General features: G+C 38.0%; 1 protein-coding gene across 1 annotated transcript in view; it reads left to right on the forward strand.

Moving 5' to 3' along the window:
- Positions 1 to 17,422, forward strand: part of CMC1 (C-X9-C motif containing 1) — a 42,044-nt gene that overhangs the window by 23,884 nt on the left and 738 nt on the right. The window contains exon 3 of the mRNA XM_079301451.1: positions 16,562 to 16,652. Within this exon, the coding sequence (XP_079157577.1) occupies positions 16,562 to 16,652 (91 nt within the window). The remainder of the gene's footprint in view (positions 1 to 16,561; positions 16,653 to 17,422) is intronic.

Below are 17,422 nucleotides of genomic sequence, written 5' to 3' on the forward strand. Positions count from 1 at the left end.
GCTGTGATCGGGAATCTCTCAAGAAGGTTCTAGTTATTCTTCTTTTGCCTCCTCTTCAATATATACTAAATATGCCCTTCAAGATTTCAGATCAGCAACATATTTCAGGGATGTTTAAATAGTCCTTTTTGAAGCACAAAATCAAAAATCTATTGTTACATTTGCATCCCAGGCTTGATACAGTTCTTGCTTTGTTTTCTGGTGACAGTAATGTCCCATACTCTTTGCTGTAATGGGATGCTCATGAAGTTGGTGAAAATAAAGCTCTGCTAAGTTGTGGCTTGAGATGTAATCTCACCTATGGCAGTAGACTGTCAGACTTTTTAGAAGTTATTTTAGGGAGACATTGCTAATGTGTGCAAAAAGAACTTCTGAATTCTATGGTTTAATATGTGAGAAATATACAGAAATTGTATAATATGGAAAGGCAAAGAGTTAAAAGTAGGACTTCTTGATGCAATCTAGGCTGGTCTAACTATGCTTCAAAGGCATGAACTTCCATTCTGTGAAATGCTTATTAGAGCTGAGTGCTCTTGGAGGGTACATTTATCAGGCATGACGGGGATACAGGTCTGCAAAGGACTTTGGGAAGACATTTTGGGCCACCATCATTTTATCTTGGGGCTGTATCTAGTACTCCTGTGTTTGTCCTGTAGTCTGGGTAATGTTTCAGCCACTACAAACAGCTGATTTCAGTGCTTAATTTTATTTTACCATTCAAAGAATTATTTTTGCTTTCTAAGTCTTTTTTAGATTTAATGTCTAAACTAACTTTCCTTTGTATATCAAGCAATTTATGTTCTCAGACACTGGGCAGATTCCTGGCAGATTCCAGATCACTATCTGAATAAAAGCAGGACTTTAAACAGAAGAAATAGGATTATCTGATTTATGTTAGACAGGTAAAAGGGAAAAAGAAAAATTAAAGACTTACTCAGTAACCATCCTAGAAAATTTTTTCTGTCAGAGTCCCCAAAATGGCTTAGGGAAGGTGTTTTATCCTGAGATTTCAGAATTGTTTTCAGGAGCATGAAGAATTTTAAACACAAACCCCCAACATCTTTAATGATGTGAAGTTAAAAATGACATTTAAATTCACAGGAAGAATTTGTGCTTTCAAGTTGAAGAAAATTATATCCAGTAAACAAGAGTGACCACAGTCTGCAACTTCAGACTTTGTTGCTCATTACTTTTTTTCCTGCCTTTGGGGTAATAATTTTCTGCAGTGACTCTGACAGCCCAGTCAAAATGATTCATAAGACCAATGGTGAAAAGAACTCTTAATTTTTCTCTGGTGTAAATAATCTTTGTCATTTCTGATCTGTCCTAATTACCTCCTTGTACTTCTTTGCATGTCTTTTCTGAGTGGTTTGGGGTATTTTTATGTTAAATGTAGGCTTCAGCATGTAATTAGTTAATGAACAGAAACTTACCATTGCTTTCCATAGAGTATGGCAAAGAGGAATATAAAAAAATGTGTAGCGTTTAGGGTTATATAACTTGAGATTTAATTACTAATTAACTAATCTTTAATGGGGTGCTAGAAGAGCTCACAGTTTCTCTGGTGTCTTCAATGACTTACATCAAAAGTCCTATGTTTAAAATATTTTATATTAGCTATGTGTAACTGTTCATGACAGTTCAGTAATAAATAGTATTAATGGTTCTTTGGCCTTTTCTTTGTAATAGAGGTGTCCCCATACTTTCAAAAACCATTCCAAATTTAAGGAAATTAAAAATCATATTCATGTATGTATGAGTGATGATTTTTTATATTTCATTTTATACATTTCAAGCAGCTTGAGGAAGTTTTGAGTCCTTTGTAGGGAGTGAGAATGGCATGGAAAATATGCTTTTGCTACAGCGAGACTCTTGTGCAACTTCATTTTCATATGCTCCATCTGTTGAGTATCTATAAAACTTCAGCAGTTTTAAACCAAAATACAGTTGAGGGAATCTGTCCTCTTCACTCTGCTGTCAAATTCATGGAAATGCTACTTACTGGCTGTGCACAAACCATTGAGAAACAGTCGTTGGGTAGAGAATACTTAGTAAATTACAACCTCAAAAATAATTTTTTCACTTGTATGGAAGGAAGATACTTAAGAGAATTGCAAACTTTTGCTTTAGCTACCTTCTCCCACCAGTAATTCAGATGAATAGTTTTGGTCTCATGATGTTCTTTTCTGTGGTAGTTTCAGTGCAGTGCTGTTTGTTCCAGACCTGATGTTACAGATCTCTGTGGCCCTAGTGTTTTAAGTTGCAATGGCTTTGACTTGCCTGAAAGCTAATTCAGCCACTCTAATAAAGAGGAGAAATAATCGCCTCTGTGAAAGTGTTAAAAGTACTTAAAGGTAACAATGTTTGGGTTGCCATGTTGTGGTATCAAGTTCAGCCAGATATGTTTCACATAAGCAGTAAATTGTAACAAGGACTATAATTTTTTTGTGTGAGGCAGGTAGAATCCCCTTGTTTCTAGTGTAATGTAGTCACTGTCTTAAGTTTGTTATAAGGTTGATAAACTGATGTCTGAGTTCTACTGTGTTATAAAGAGATCTGGTATTTACAATCTTTTGTGTATTCAGACCTGAACTGATTGTACAGTAACATTTTATTTGGGCATTTTTGTACTAACAGTTGTCAAGCCCTCAGGTCTCTAAGTCTTGGCTGAACTTGTGACAAAAAAGTTGGAACCTAAAGCTTGTATTTTTAGCAGAGGGGATGAATCTGAGTAAGAAACAGAGTCTAGCCTTCTTCTTTTCCCTTTGCAGTCTTTCAAAGCTCAAGGGGGATAGAAGTAACTTCATCCTGATCTGCAGTGCTCAGAAAGGAGACCCTTATAAGTGGAACACCCTTGGAGACATATGTCAGCTTCTCAAACTCCTCCTTTGATTTTTGGTTAAGACATGTAGAATGGGAGACATCTCATCTCAGTTGTAGTCTTCTCTTTCTCTCTCTCTGTGTCTTTTCTCTGTCCCCTTATTCCTTCCTTGTCAAGGCTTAAGGCAACAAGTACCAGAAGGTATTTTGAGAATCAGCTTTGGGTGGGACATGGAAATTTTGGGTGGCTAAAATGAAGTAAACTATATTCTACTCATAGTCCTTCTTACTCTCTGTTCAGACATGTAAATGGAGATAAAACCATAAATTAAGAAGAACTGTCATGATCAAAGCATACAGGACATTGCATTGATAAGCATAAAGCAAAGATGGTAGTGCTATCAATTTTTGTTTGGGTATTTGATCTCCTGCAAAAGCCATGTAGAAACCCTTGGACTTTGAAAGCATTTCCCAAGGATTCCTTTGAGCTTTTTTTCCTGTCTATCTTGGGAATCCCATTGGTTTGTTAGTGCCTTCTCTAACATTAGGCATCGGTGTGTGTGTAGGTTCTGTGCAGGTGTGGACTGGCAGGATAGTAAGTGTCTTTCAGCTCACAACAAGATCTGGTGGCAGTAGGGGAAAAGCAGTTGAGGCCTGCTGGTTCATTGCAAAAAAGGCTCAGCTGGACACTGGTTACCAATTTCAAAATTTGGGAAGAGCACTTGTAATTGAATGTAGGCTTTTATGGCTCTAATTACTTTCCTGGTTTTTTTGGTTTTTTTTTTTTTTTTTTACTTTCACCACTGACAGCAGTCCTGAACTCCAGGTAAAGACCAAAATCTAAATTAAGATATTCATAAATTGGTTTTTTTTGGTCCACAAAATACATAAGGCTGAAATCTTGGTATATAGGGGAAAACCGGCAAATAATCTCAACAGTGTAAACTTCAATTCATAAATTTGAGACTTGCAAGCAGACTGCTGTACAAGAAAACAGATGCCGTGCAATAAATTAATACTAAGCTGAATAATAAACAAGTTGTATTGTTAAAGGTCTTTAATGCAAAGAAAGTGATTTCAGACTTTCATATGCTTGTTTTCTGTCTTTGTTCAAATGAAGCCTTTGCATGTGTTTTCTTTATTGTTCTCTTTTGCGCACATTTGAGCTTTGTTGGGTTGAGGACTCAGTCTCTGGTTGGGCAGTGGTGATTAGCTTACACTAAATAGGCAGCAATAATGTGATTTGAGAATGAAAAGGATTCATTTCTTTTAAACGAGGGGGGAAAAAAAGACAAGGTTGAAGGAAATAGTTGACATAATCTGTAAACTAGTTAAGGAGCTGAATATTTATGCAGGTTGAAATTGAAGCTTAGTTGCCCTCTAGGGGTTTTACATTAATACAGCATATGCTAGCTTTTGGGTGGTTTTTTCTTCTTTCAGAATAAAGGTGAGACAAGTCTTTGGAAAAAAAACTTACATGCTGACAAATCTGTAGTGATAGAGGCATGTGTACATCTGCATTCAGTGAGTAAAACTAATTTTGTTCAAAACCCAGAAAATGGAGGAGAGATTTTTAGTCACATTCAGTTCTTTTAAATTTCATTGTATCAGTGGAGAATGCACTCAAAACCAAGCAGTCTCAACCAGGTCCTTACTTTCAGTTCTAAGTAAACAGAAGACAAAAAGTCACAGGAGGTTGTAATGGCAGCACCAGGACCCTCGGTCAGTTTTGCTCATGTCCCAGCTACTGAATGCTGCTTCAAAGTCTTGTCTCCTCAGTGGCCACTGACTAATGCACAGGGGTCTTCTGTCACTTCTGGTATTACAGCAGGTTGAGTCCTGGATATTGGTCTGTGATTGAATGTGTTAGAAAATAAACTTTGTCTCCTCCTTTAGAAAGCAATTGACAAAACCAGTAGTTCTTGATTGCTTGGATAGATGTGTGATATTTCATTGGAAGTATTCTCATGCCATAGGCAGAAGTGTGACAAATGGCTTCTAAACTGTAGCTACATATACATATCCCCTTGTGTTAATTTTTAGTATCTCTTTTCCCAATGGTTTTGTAGCAGAGGCATTGTTAGCATACTTATTTGAACAGTTGCTAAATAAATTCATAACAGTTTGGTTGTTTTCTAAAAATGGAAACCTCATTATATGATTTTTTTGCTATTTCTTTCATAACACTGTTGATGCTGTATTACTCTAAAATGTTTGCATCAGAAACAAGATATTTGGAGCAGGCAGAATAGATGCACTTAAACAACCCCTTCCTGCCAAACTTGAGTTCCTCTGCATACAGCTTGAGGAGCACAGTGTAATCAACTTCCAGAAGGTAGAGCAGTGTCCCTGAGGCTTCAGTGTACCAAACTACACCTGGATTTGTGCTAGTAAAGTGAATGGTTTTATACAGGTCTTTATGCCATTTGCCTATTAAGCTTTAGGCTGCAAAACAGTTTCTCTTTTTTGGGGGGTTTTCGTATCTAGTTGCTGGTGCATTTTGTTTTGCTTTGTAGATTTATCAAAGACTTGTTTGTAAGTCCCCTGTCTACCAGTATTTTATTTTATTGTCTTCAAAATTAAAACTTTTGCTCTGAAAAAATGTACCTGGTTTTTGTAGCCCTTTATTTTACAGAAGATGAAAGATAAATCTTAAACAGTTACTACCAAATTTCCAGATATTGCTGAATTTTGGTACTGTGGTTTCCGTCACATGGTTTAAAGTAATCTCTTCAAAATCATGAATTGAATAGAGTAGTCTGAAATTCTAAATGTCTCCACAGTCAATTATGCGATTTTATTTGCAAAACAAAGTTTACATACTTTATCACACTGTGGCTACAATTGCAATGTGTCGAGTTACTCTTCCCTGTTCACTTTAGAATATGAACACAGCAGATTTTTTTTTTCCTGTAAAATTTGCACTTTGGTTTTGTCATTGTTACTAGCACTGAGTAGTACTTCATTCAGCAGGAATTCTTCAGCAGGAATTCTTCCATGGTGAAGAGTTCCTGCCTTCACACCAGCCTATGGCTAGTCACTTTTGAAAAAAGAGACCAAACATATACTGCAAAGTAGGGTAAGTACATGATAACTGTTTTGGAGATGTTGGAACAGTAGTTGGAGATGTATTGTGACCTGTGAGAGAAAGTAACTTCCTCTTTTGATAACTGTATAAATCTTTTTTATTCTGTATAATGGGAATATTCTATATTCTCAAAGGACGTGAGATTTTGATCCTGTTCTGTGTGGCCCATCTCACCCTCGCCCTCCAGCTGGAATCCTGGAACCAGTTTTATTTTTGCTTAGAAGATATTTTGTTTCATTCAGAGGAGGAGTGAGAGCTACTATTACTGCTACCATCAGCAACCTTCGGTATTGGAGTTGAGTTAAATAGCTGGTTTTGGAAGTTCATTAAATTGAACTGGGGTGGGGAGAAAGGAAGAATCCCTGACACAGCACTGTGTAACTGAGAGCTGGTGTCATGGTGCAATAGCTGGGCAAATGTCTCCTCAGGAGTTTTATAAATGCCCTGCTCTACCCCCACCCTGTGGTAGAAGGACATTACTGTTACTTTTTCTACTCTGTGATGCTCTGTTTTTGAGAAATAGGTATCTTTTGCCTTTGGAGTTCAGCTAAAGAGCCAGTCGCTATGGACAGAGGGAAGGGATGTTGTTTCTTTAAATCATCCCTTTTCTGACCTTCTCAGCTGTCCCTGAGTGGCTCGGCAGCTCCCGAAGGAGGCGGGAGGATAAGCAGCGCTGAGGCTGCGCTGCACAGCTCAAGTTGGATGCACTTGTTTATATAAAAGCAGGCAGTGACAGACAGTAGCCATGGGGGAACTTGCATTTGTTCCAGTTCTGCCTCTTCCAGCCCTGGTATGGTAACACTTGATGTCAGGGATACTTACTGCAGGGTGGGAGGAAAATTAGATCAAGTCAGTCTTAAAGGAAGCAGTTGTTTAAAAGCAGTGCAGTTTAACCAGGTGGCTGTTCTTGCTGGCATGCTTTACCTGAAACCTTATACAGAAGGTAGTGCTTGTACTTGACAAGAGCAAGCAGGTTTCTTTAGTGGACAAATCGTGTTTTACCCCAATAAACTGCTTCACAGCGATGTGCTTACTTAGCTTGAAAGGGTATAGTTCTGTAATTTCACTAGGAAGAAGAGGAGGTCTGCTTCTCTGTAAAAATCTGCCTGCATAGCCCAGCAGATTGTCATCTTTGAGCACTTAAATCTGCCTTGACTGACAAAGTAGTTGCTGTAAAGCAAATACATAATAGTTATGCCCTTGCTATTTCTCCTGTGTCTTCTGAGGACATAACCCTCATGTAGACTGCTGTGCTCTGTCTGTCTTGCTTAGTCAGAAGAAGGAGGACTTGGCTTGTAGCTCTTATGGAGCTGGGTTGCTGGAATTTACTTTAAAAATACGACAGCCTACATACATAATCTGTATGACAGATTTCTGTGTGTTTGGGGCAAAATGCACACACACAGATGTATACAGATACATACGTGTGTGTATATGCATATGTATTTCATGCATTCAGAAAATGCTGACAATTCTTCCAGGATGGAAGATCAGATCAGATCTATAGCACCAAAACTAACAAGTAGACATTTCTCTGAATCATCTCTGCCAAAGCTCCTTTTGCTGTTGAAGTCCAAGTTCTGTTAAAATTCTAGTGACTAAACATATATCGCTAATAAATTCTGTCTTCCACAGTATTTAGGCATTCAGCAATAGTCAGGAAAGCACTGCCTGACATTTTAAGGTGTATGTTCTTTTCTGACTCTGTGACTTTTAGGAAAACACTTCTCCTAGTCAAGTTTCATGTGTGCGTTCATATCAAACTGAAAACTATCTTTAGTCTTTCCAGCCCTTGTGCCCAAAAAGACATTTGGTCAGATCTTATGTGTGCAGGACATAGAATGAGCAGAGCTGACCTGTCCTTGTCCTAATGGCAGAACTAAATACTCCTGAAAGTATCTTGAGATTGGATGTGTATATTAATTTTAGAAATATTTTTTTAAAAACTCTTAATTACTTTAATCTGGCATATTTTTAACACTTTTAAGTATTTGTCTGGGTTTTGTTAGTTGAGCAGATTGGGTTGGCTTGAATTACTGTGTTTGGCTGTGTTCCTCGGCTTGTTTTATGTGTTTTTTCTTAAATAAAACAATTCTTCTTTTTCTTAAACTTTGCTTTTCAGTTCCATTTTCTTATTTCTTGGTACTTATTATAAAATTGGAAAGAAAAGATCCAGCAATCTGCTGTGGATAGGTGTAGGTTATTTGGGTCAGACAGAAGCGCTTCTCTGCTGTTGCTTGAGGTTTCTGGTTATGCCTCTTCGAAACATTCAAAATTCTCAGTGTGGATGGTAGCAAATTTTGAGTTGCAGACCATGTGTAGTGAGTCTGGTGAGAGAGGTTGCCCCAGCACAAGCCTCTGCATCTCATGGGAATGGGAATGTATCTTCATTGTTTGTGCCTTTCATGAATGTGCTCGTCATTCCTTGACGGTAGTTTCCCGAGATCCTTTTATTTCCCCTCACAAATTTTGTCTTTAATGATTGTTGGGTTTTAAAACAAGAGAAACCCTGCCAGTATTTCTGTAATAAAAAGATCAGTCGCTGAGCAATGACTTCTGATTTGAATTAACTGATATTGGAGGATCTCAATGTGCCTTACATGAGTTTTCAGAATTGCTGTGGTATTATGGTTTTGAAAAAACCCTATATATTTTTTTATGATTCTTGAAACAGAATGTTAAAATAAGCCATTGGTTTCCTATATTGATTTTAAAGGCTCGCTGTAATCAGTTGACCAAACCTAGATCCTTGCAATATCAATATATGTAGGACATGAAAACTTTGGAGGCTCTTGTTCCTAAGTAGGTAGGTGGCATTTACAGAGTGAGTAACAGGATGTTCTGAAAATACCCCAACCAAGTCTCAAACATTTTTGATCTGTGTAGAGTGTCGCTGCTCCCTACTGCTCTGGCCTGTTTCTGTATCCAGCCGAGAGATACTTTGAGGCCAATTAATTTTTGCAGCAGGATTTTGAAAACCTGCTAATGAAAAAAGCACGCATGGTATGAAACAAATAACTACAATTGCAATAGTTGGGAATTTAGCAGGACTTGAGTGGGCCAGGGCAGAAAAATGTCCAGGGAATACGTGGCATATACCTTTCTGGTTTCAAGAGGTTTTTCCTTCTTTCTTCCTCTTCTTTTGGATGCTTGTCCATTTAGATCCACCAGCTAAGGCATCCTAAGGGTTTTGAAGCAGAATTGTGAGAACTTCATGCACCAAGGTATAAATCAAGATTACAGGTTGGGATTAGGAAGAAGCTTCACTTGAGAAGGATGTTTTTCCATAATGTAGTCTTTCTGACACATTTATTTAAAGCAGCTTTTACTGGCTTCTGAGAAAGATGGCATACAGGACAAATAGGCCCTTTGATTCAGTATGTTATTTTCTCATCTCTTAATGTCTCCTAAAGCAAAGTCTTCAGATTTGTTTTTAGGATATTGATGTGTTCTTTATCCCAAGGCATTGTGTTTAGACAAACAGATTCTAGGGTTTTTTTGGGAAGCATTCTTCCTCTGCAGATCACAGTTGTGTATTTTGCCTTCCTGATGATTCTCTCCTGCAGTATGTTCACCTCAGTCACAAGATGAGGGAGGTTTCTGTATTTCATTCTGGAGTGCCAGAGATGCTGTGGTCTGCTGGGGGATCCTCTGTTTGCACTCTGTACTTTAAGATAAATCTGCTTTTCTGTGCTGAGAACGCCCTGGAAAAGATTGGCCAGGAGGATGAATATTCCTTCCTTAAAATTGCTGATTTCTTAGGATTTTCTGCTCCCCACTCCTGTATTGTGTGTTATTATATATTGATCATCTCTCCTAGGATAGATGCCTCCAGCGACAAAAGCTGAAATGGAGCAGATTTTGGGGGGCTGGTGATGAGCAGGAAAATGGAAAGTATATGATTTTTATGTTATAGCAAATTAATGTTTGTGGATACAAAGTATTTGATCTGATGACAGAAGTTCACTTGAAAGATTCAAGGTTATTTTATGTCAATTTTCTGTTTGCCCTATATAAGATGCATTTAATTATTTCATGCTATCTCCTTCTATTCAAATTAATCTGTCTTATATATATTGTTGCTCAAATTAGAATAATTCTTTAATCAGCTGTGTTATGCATGCCATAGTAGGCCAGAATAGGAAAGCTACTCCTAGCATACTGACGATGCATGTATTTTATTTGTTGTTGTAATTTAAAAGTAAAATCAGAAATATTGATTTCTACTTGACTGGAGAGATGATTTAGTTTGAATATCAGACTGATCTTAATCAGGTGAGAATTAATTGAGTTGGAGGTATTAGATATTCAGTGATGTTAACTGAACCATGAGCAATCTACAGAGAAGCTTTCTTTTGTACTGTGTTGGAAATATCAAATAGCTTGTACTCTACAATGTAAAACAATCTCTTCATGTTCATGCTACTACTTCCTCTGACTCATTAAATGCACCAGTAATCTGTTCTGTGCATACTGAGTAATCTTCAAAGTAACAAGCTAATGAATCATAATTTAATACAAAGTTAAAAGCATAAAATCTACCCTTAAAAACGTTGCTGGTAATGTTTGGATAATTTAATGTTTTTAATACATATTTTACAAATGTAGGTTTTAAAATTTTGCCATTGTTTGCATTTTTAGGGGAACTGTTTCCTCCTCCTATCACTCCCAAATCCCTATTGTCATTTGGCCATCTTTTCTCCACTCAGTGGTACAGCCCAAAGAATGATCCCAAACAGTGGACAAACCTATATATTTTTAATTTTTTTTTAAATTTTCTTCTTTTTTGGTAGAGGGAAAAAATATACCCCAGAATAAACCTGGTCTGGATCATGATGCAAGCTGATTTGTTTTTTGGTTTTTTTTTTATTTTAAGAGTGTGATAGCAGTATCATAAGTGTTGAGAAAATATAAATGGTGAGATAACACCTCTGTAGGACTTTCTCTTAAGTAGTAAAATTGTAAAGCCTTTAAATAAACGAGAGTCAGACCTGAGAGGATCAATTTATCTTGATAATGGGGAATATTTCATTTATTTTGTGTATAAGCACATCTGCAAAATAGATGCACACTTATAATTGATAAAACTACAGTTCCAGTATTATGTGAAATGTACAACACTTCACAATATGAGGCAATGCAAAAGTGCCAAGTATTTTTATAATCTGAATCTGCAAAAAATGAACTTTCAGAAATAGCCTTCACACTACAAACAGTTCATACATTGAAAATAATAGGGATGAATCTTTCGTGTTATATCAACACAGCTTCCATGCAATTGCTTGTCTGGAGATAAGTCCCACTTTTTATTCTTCTCTTACTTTACACATGGAAAGACTTTGATCTTTGCAGGAAGAAATAACTAACTATCTAATATTTTGATATTTTAAAAAAAGTCCTTTAGAAATCTGCTACAAATATCATCTGATGCTGGTTATTTGTCTTCATTAAATTGCAAATGAACGCCCCACAACTTTCAGTTTGTTTTTAAGCTTGGGGCAGGACATAACAGGTTTTTTTCATGAAGTCTGTCCTTCACAAACACATAACTGAAACTTCAGCAGTCCAGCACAGCTATTCCACCATTTTATTTTGAATGCAGCACAGTGTTGGGTGTGGGATGGTATTGTAAGGTACATCAAGAGCCCTTGCATCATAAATACGGTGCCTTGTTTTTTGTTGTCCACTGTTTGTAGTCCTGCAGGCATTGAGATTAACAGTGTTGAATTTAAGCTTCTGTTTTAATGACATGGAAGAAGATTATTGTCTTTATTCTGCAGAGTTCTGCTCTAGATGTTGATTTGTCCCTTTGACTCAACATCCTTCAAGTTTTTTATTTTTGTCATGCGGAGCAAATATTTCTTGAACCTGTGAATATGTTCTAAAGTTACAATGGGCAGGACCCTGACTTTTTATCTACTTTTTAAAATTAGGACTTGTATGTCCCAGGACATCTGTTGGTGGACCCCCTCCAACTTTGTTGTAGCTTTCTGGTAATGTATCTGATCTTTTAAAATTAATACTTTAGTGTGTATTGCATATGCCTGTCTGACTGATTGAATAGACAGGGAAATAATTTGTCCGATCTTTATTCAGTGATAAGTGAACTGTTAACCAGTTTCACTTCAGTTTCCATCTGCTTCTCATATTATCTTGTTGTAAAGTCATAAAACAGAGTTGGGGAAAAAGCAATTAGAAACACTAAGGAAAAACCTTCTTAGATACTGTTTTTTTAAGCAAAGATTAGTGTGGACTGTAAAGATCTTTGTAAACAAAGTGGTCTTTACTGTGGCAACCTTCTAGCTAATTATCAAAGAAACCTTAAAAAGAGTGCTCTGTAACTTAAAGAAGTTTTTAATCAACCATCAAATATACTAAGTCGGGCACTGAAAACTAATTCTTCCAATACCTCCAACATAATTTGTATAATTCTGTATCTGAAGGAAATTACTGAAAGACTTGTAATAGGATTTTTATTAAAAAAAATGCATGTCAGCACAGTTTTATAGATACATTAAGGCAGCTTTCAAAAGCTTTTTTTACTGTCCTGTGACTTTACATACATCAGGGTCTAATTTCTCCTAGTTCCTTGGGTTGTGCTTTCTCAGGTGGGTAGGTTGGGATAGGAAGACCCAGTGAAATCTGGCTCTTGGATCCAGGGCAGATCTGGAGGTGCCAGGAACCAAACTCAGCAGCTTTCCTGAGCTGCTCAGGGCCAGAGATGCTCCCTGCTGAAGAGTCAGTCCTTGGAAGGACTCATTCTTCTCTGGCCTCAGCCAAAAAGCCCTCCTGTCTGTCCCTGAAAATGTGGTCTTCCCACCATAGGCAGATCTCCTGCACATGCTAGCGTGCTGTAGTGAGCAGGTGAGAAATGGGAAAACTGAACTGCTCTGTATTCAGACATGGCTGTTCACTTGACAGCTGACTTCTTTCTTGGCAAAGATACATTTGGCCTTACATACTTGGTTGATTTAGATAAGATTCTCAAGTGCAGGGTTGCTTTAGCAGTTAAAATCCGTTTGTGTGTGGCTGTAATGGACAAAATGTAACGAGACTTAAAAATCTCTAAACTGTGACCAAGACTCATTTTGGATTTGCCTTGCAACAAAAATGCAAAGCTTTCTTCATGAGAGATAAAGAAGAAATCTGGCCTCAAATCAGTGAAGTCTCTCCCGAGCTGTAGCCTCAATAAGAGATCTTTGCTCCATGTGCATCCCCTTAGACAGAGCCTGTGGCACAGAGAGGAGCCTGTGGGGTAACCTATGTCAGATATGATGTCATGAACCATGACTGCTGCAGGTGAAAGGGGTCTGTAGCCAGTTTCCGTGGTAACTGGGAGGCACCTGCAGCTTGTTGACGCAGTAGTGGATCTGTCCTTGTCTGTGCACAGAGCATTCAGTGATGGACATATGTAGCTGTCCTAGAAAAGCCTTGGCAAAGGGTTGATTTGATGGAGGGAAAGCCTCCTTCCCCTTTCTACAAAGCATTTTCACATCTGTTGTGTTGAGCTCTGATCCTCAGTTTATTTGGCTTGTATTTGGAAATATTTGGGATAACTTTTATTGTTTGAAACATGACTTTCTTTAGTGTTACAGTTCACAATTAATTTGCAGACTGGCCCAAAGTTACCTCTTGTATTGCTGCTGCTTAAGGTTTTGTTTTGGTAGCTTGCTACTTGCAGGAAGAAAGACGACATATCAGCCCATGAACTTCAAAAGTAATGGAAAGCCATTTTCTGAAGTTGTAAAGATATAATCTTGTGTATGAAACTGAAAAAAAACAGTTCTGTTTTTTCTATAACGTGCAGTGCATCAGGAAGAAGGTTTGTTTGGATTCTTTAGTGTTCTGATTACTTCTCATAGCTGCTAAAGTGTTAAATTACTATAGGTTTGTAATCAACTGCTCCTGTGGTGTCTTAAAATGCATCCTGAAGCTTCAGTCAACAATGCAAATATTGCCCAAGTGAAGAATGAGTAAGGCTCGTCAGACATGGAGATTAATTCTCCGTGTCTTGACATGAATTTAAGATAGCTGTAATTACTGAGCACTATTTCTGACATATTCTCCAAGCCAGTAGTTTAAACACTGTTTGTGCTGCTCAACACTGACACATTTCATTTCATGCAAGAGTCATAGAATAAACAGAGTTGGAGGGGACCCATCGGGATCATCAAGTCCAAGTCCTAGCCCTATGCAGAACATCCCAGCCATACCACGTGCCAGAGACTGTTGTTGAAATGCTTCTAGAACTCAGGCAGGTTTGGTGCTCTGACCACTTCCCTGGGGAGCCTGTTCCAGTGCCCAGCCACCCTCTGGGTAGGTATCTTTTCCTGATCTGACAGGAAGCCTAAACCACCCCTGACCCAGCTTCATGCCATTTCCTTGAGTCCTGTCACTGGTTAGGAGTGTGAAGAGATTGGTACTTGCCCCTCTGAAAGCAAAACAGAGCACAATTAAAAATAAAAGAAAAACATTCTCCAGACTCCAGGAAGGTTCTGGTAAGAGCCTATAACTAAACCTGTCTTGCAGTCCTTACATCACTGCCAAACAGAAGAGATGGATAATCAAGTTTTTTGTGTGTTCGTATAATGATGCCTAATAAGCTTTAACCTTCTTTCTTCCTCTTTGTTGTTAAGCATCAGTAACGTTAAAACTTAACAGCTGGAAGCAGTTTTATCACTTTGCAACAGTGCCTGGCCATGTACCACAGGCAGGGCCTTCTGAAGCCAGGGAATGCTGGCAATTGCAGTTCAGGCTTTTTTTGTTCACTGGGACATCACGCCTTTAACCAATCAAGACTGGTGAGCTAACAAGTGAGAGGGACCTCCTGTTGTCTTCAGTGGTTTTTTACTTCACAGCTTCCAGAAGAAATGATTACTACTACAAAAAAAAAAAAAACAACAACTCAACCCAAAACCTCAACACACTTAAAGAAGTGCCTGTAGAGACTATAAATCAAACTGGTCACTAGGCAGACCATAAGCTTTCAAAAGCTTTGGATATTTTTCCCAGAAAAAAAACAAAGGTCATTTTCCCAGAAAAAAACAAGTGTACTAATAGGTGTGATTTTTCTGAGATGCTGATGTAGGAATAGTCAGTATAAACAGTCCAGAAAAGAAGAGAAGAAATGTCAGATTCACCTTTGAAAACCAAAGAAACATTCTGATAATCTAGTAACACATTTGCCTTGTTCTGATCTTAAACTACTTAGTAAATTTGAGCTGTCCAGGTGTTTCCTCAAAGTTGTGCTTGTGCACATAGATCTTAGAAACTGGGTGTGATTGTTAATAGGTTACAGTGTCTTGCCAGCTGGTAATTAACTGGTTAATTTAAACCAGATTTTGTGCAGACTTTCTTCTGGTTTTCAGTAGGCTGTGGTGGAGTTGCCAGTGTATAAGGCTGGGTGCTGTGTTGGAGAAGGTTTTTAGGTGTTCATCAATAAACTATATTTGAAGTAGGTAAGAAGTCAGTTCTTCATAAAGTTTGGCAGTATAAGAACACTTAAATCTGTCATAAACACTTTCAGCAAACAGTACCTTGTCTTGTAAATTATTTTAGTGAAAGCCTAATTAGTATTAGCTGTGGACAAGCAGATTAATCTCACCTAGGGATTGCTTGCAGCTCTTGGACCACTTTCTCAAAATCTTACCAGTAGTGTCCAGGATCCTAAAAGGTGGATTTTGTTCCACTGAGGTTGACAGTTGCTTAATACCCATTTCAGCAGGCATCTGGGACAGGAGTGCTGCCTTTATAGGCACAAATCTCTGCTTTCTTGTTTGTTTAAGTCTTGATGTAACTATAAACTGAGCATAAGTGATTTACCTGTTGTATGATATAGTACCATTAAGTTTGGATGTTACTAGATTAGCTGTAAATTTTGCTAAGTGTGTGTGAGAAAATAACAAGTTCTGTATGCCCTAAATATGCTGGATATTAAATCACTATTAGGAAGACCTTAGAGGAGGAGAAATAGATGGAATTCTGGAAGGGGATGCAGTAAGGGGGAACTTTGTTCTTGTTCTGGCTCCTGGTTGATCTTGGACACATGGCTTTCTCTCTCTGTGTCTCTTTCTCTCTTCCATCTGCTAAATGTAGCCTGTTACATCTTAGAACAGGACAGCCAATTCTTATCTAGGGTTATTATTCAGTGAAACATCTGTACAGGGTGCTGGTAACAATGAGGCATAATTTTAGTTACTCCCAGATAAATCCCATGTCCTTAGCCATGACCTTGCTGTTATCTCACTGGCTTGTTTTTAAGTCTTAAGATCCTTAAAACAGACCAGGTACTTTAACTTCGTTGAGCAACTTCATTGTTCTTAACTGCCAGAGATATAGGTGATAGTCCTGAGTAGAGCATGTGAAAAGCAGGCACATGAATCATGGATTTGCTGCAACAGTAACTTCAGAAATGGTATTAGCAAGAGCAGTATGTGTGTAAATGTGCTACATGATGAGGGGAGAATCCCAGTTAAAGTGTTGTTGCAGAACAAGTGACAAAAACCTTGCAAACAGTATGAGAATCTAGGCCAACTATGGTTATATTAATAATAAATCAGATCTGGTCTGCTATCTTCTCCACATAGGGTTTTTTCACCTAGTGTCATTTCTCTAACTTCAGGTTTTGTTTGTCTTGGTTTTTTTTTCCCCCAGCATTTACCAAATGCTGTCAAGAAACTGGTATTCTGATGGTGGTGAAGTGTCGGCAGGAGAACACAGCACTGAAGGACTGTCTGGTTGGCTAGTAAGTCCCTCATGAGTTCTTGCTGGGCTTTTGTGCATAGCCTGTACTAATCTAGAAATGTTAACTATTCTGGAAAGGGCTGTGCAGGGTTAGGGACTTGGATGTATTTTCTGAAAATAGTATCTTTGCTTTATTAAAACCATGCTGGTCAGAGCCTAACTGATGAGATTTATTTACCATATGAATATATGGCTACAGAGATTCTCTTCTTGATTCATTTGTGGACAGATTTCAGCCCAGAGGATCTGCAGCCCTGTATTTGTTCCAGTGCATGGGGATAGGGGCACACAGTGAAGCTTCTCTTAGTGAGGCTGGATAAATTTGTTTTCATTTTACTTCTATCTTGAAAGTGTCCTGCTATTGTGAACGGCAGGAGCAGTGGGAAATTGTTATATATGAGAGGTCAACTCAATGCCATGGTGGATTGAAACATCTTTTTTGGAAGTCCTAATTTAACCCCAGTGCCATTAGGCTGAAGTGTTAGATTCTTGAATTTTCCAGGCTGAGGGCTGCAAATTTTTTGAGTTTGACTGGGAGGAAAAAGGAGGTTGGTTTGATTTTTATTGTGTCCTGCTTTCTTAAACCAGCAATTTAGATTAAAAATAAATGCCTTGGAACTAGTGACAGTTATTCTCAACTATTTTGGAAGTGATGAAAAAAACGTGAAGCCAGGCAAGAATTTAGGCCTAACTGCAGTTAACCCTCTGGAGTAACTCAGTTTTGTCTGTTCCTTCACCTTTAATTTTTTTTAAAAACTAATTGCTTCTGAC

This window comes from Erithacus rubecula, assembly GCF_903797595.1.
Source record: "Erithacus rubecula genome assembly, chromosome: 3".
NCBI lineage: Eukaryota > Metazoa > Chordata > Aves > Passeriformes > Muscicapidae > Erithacus > Erithacus rubecula.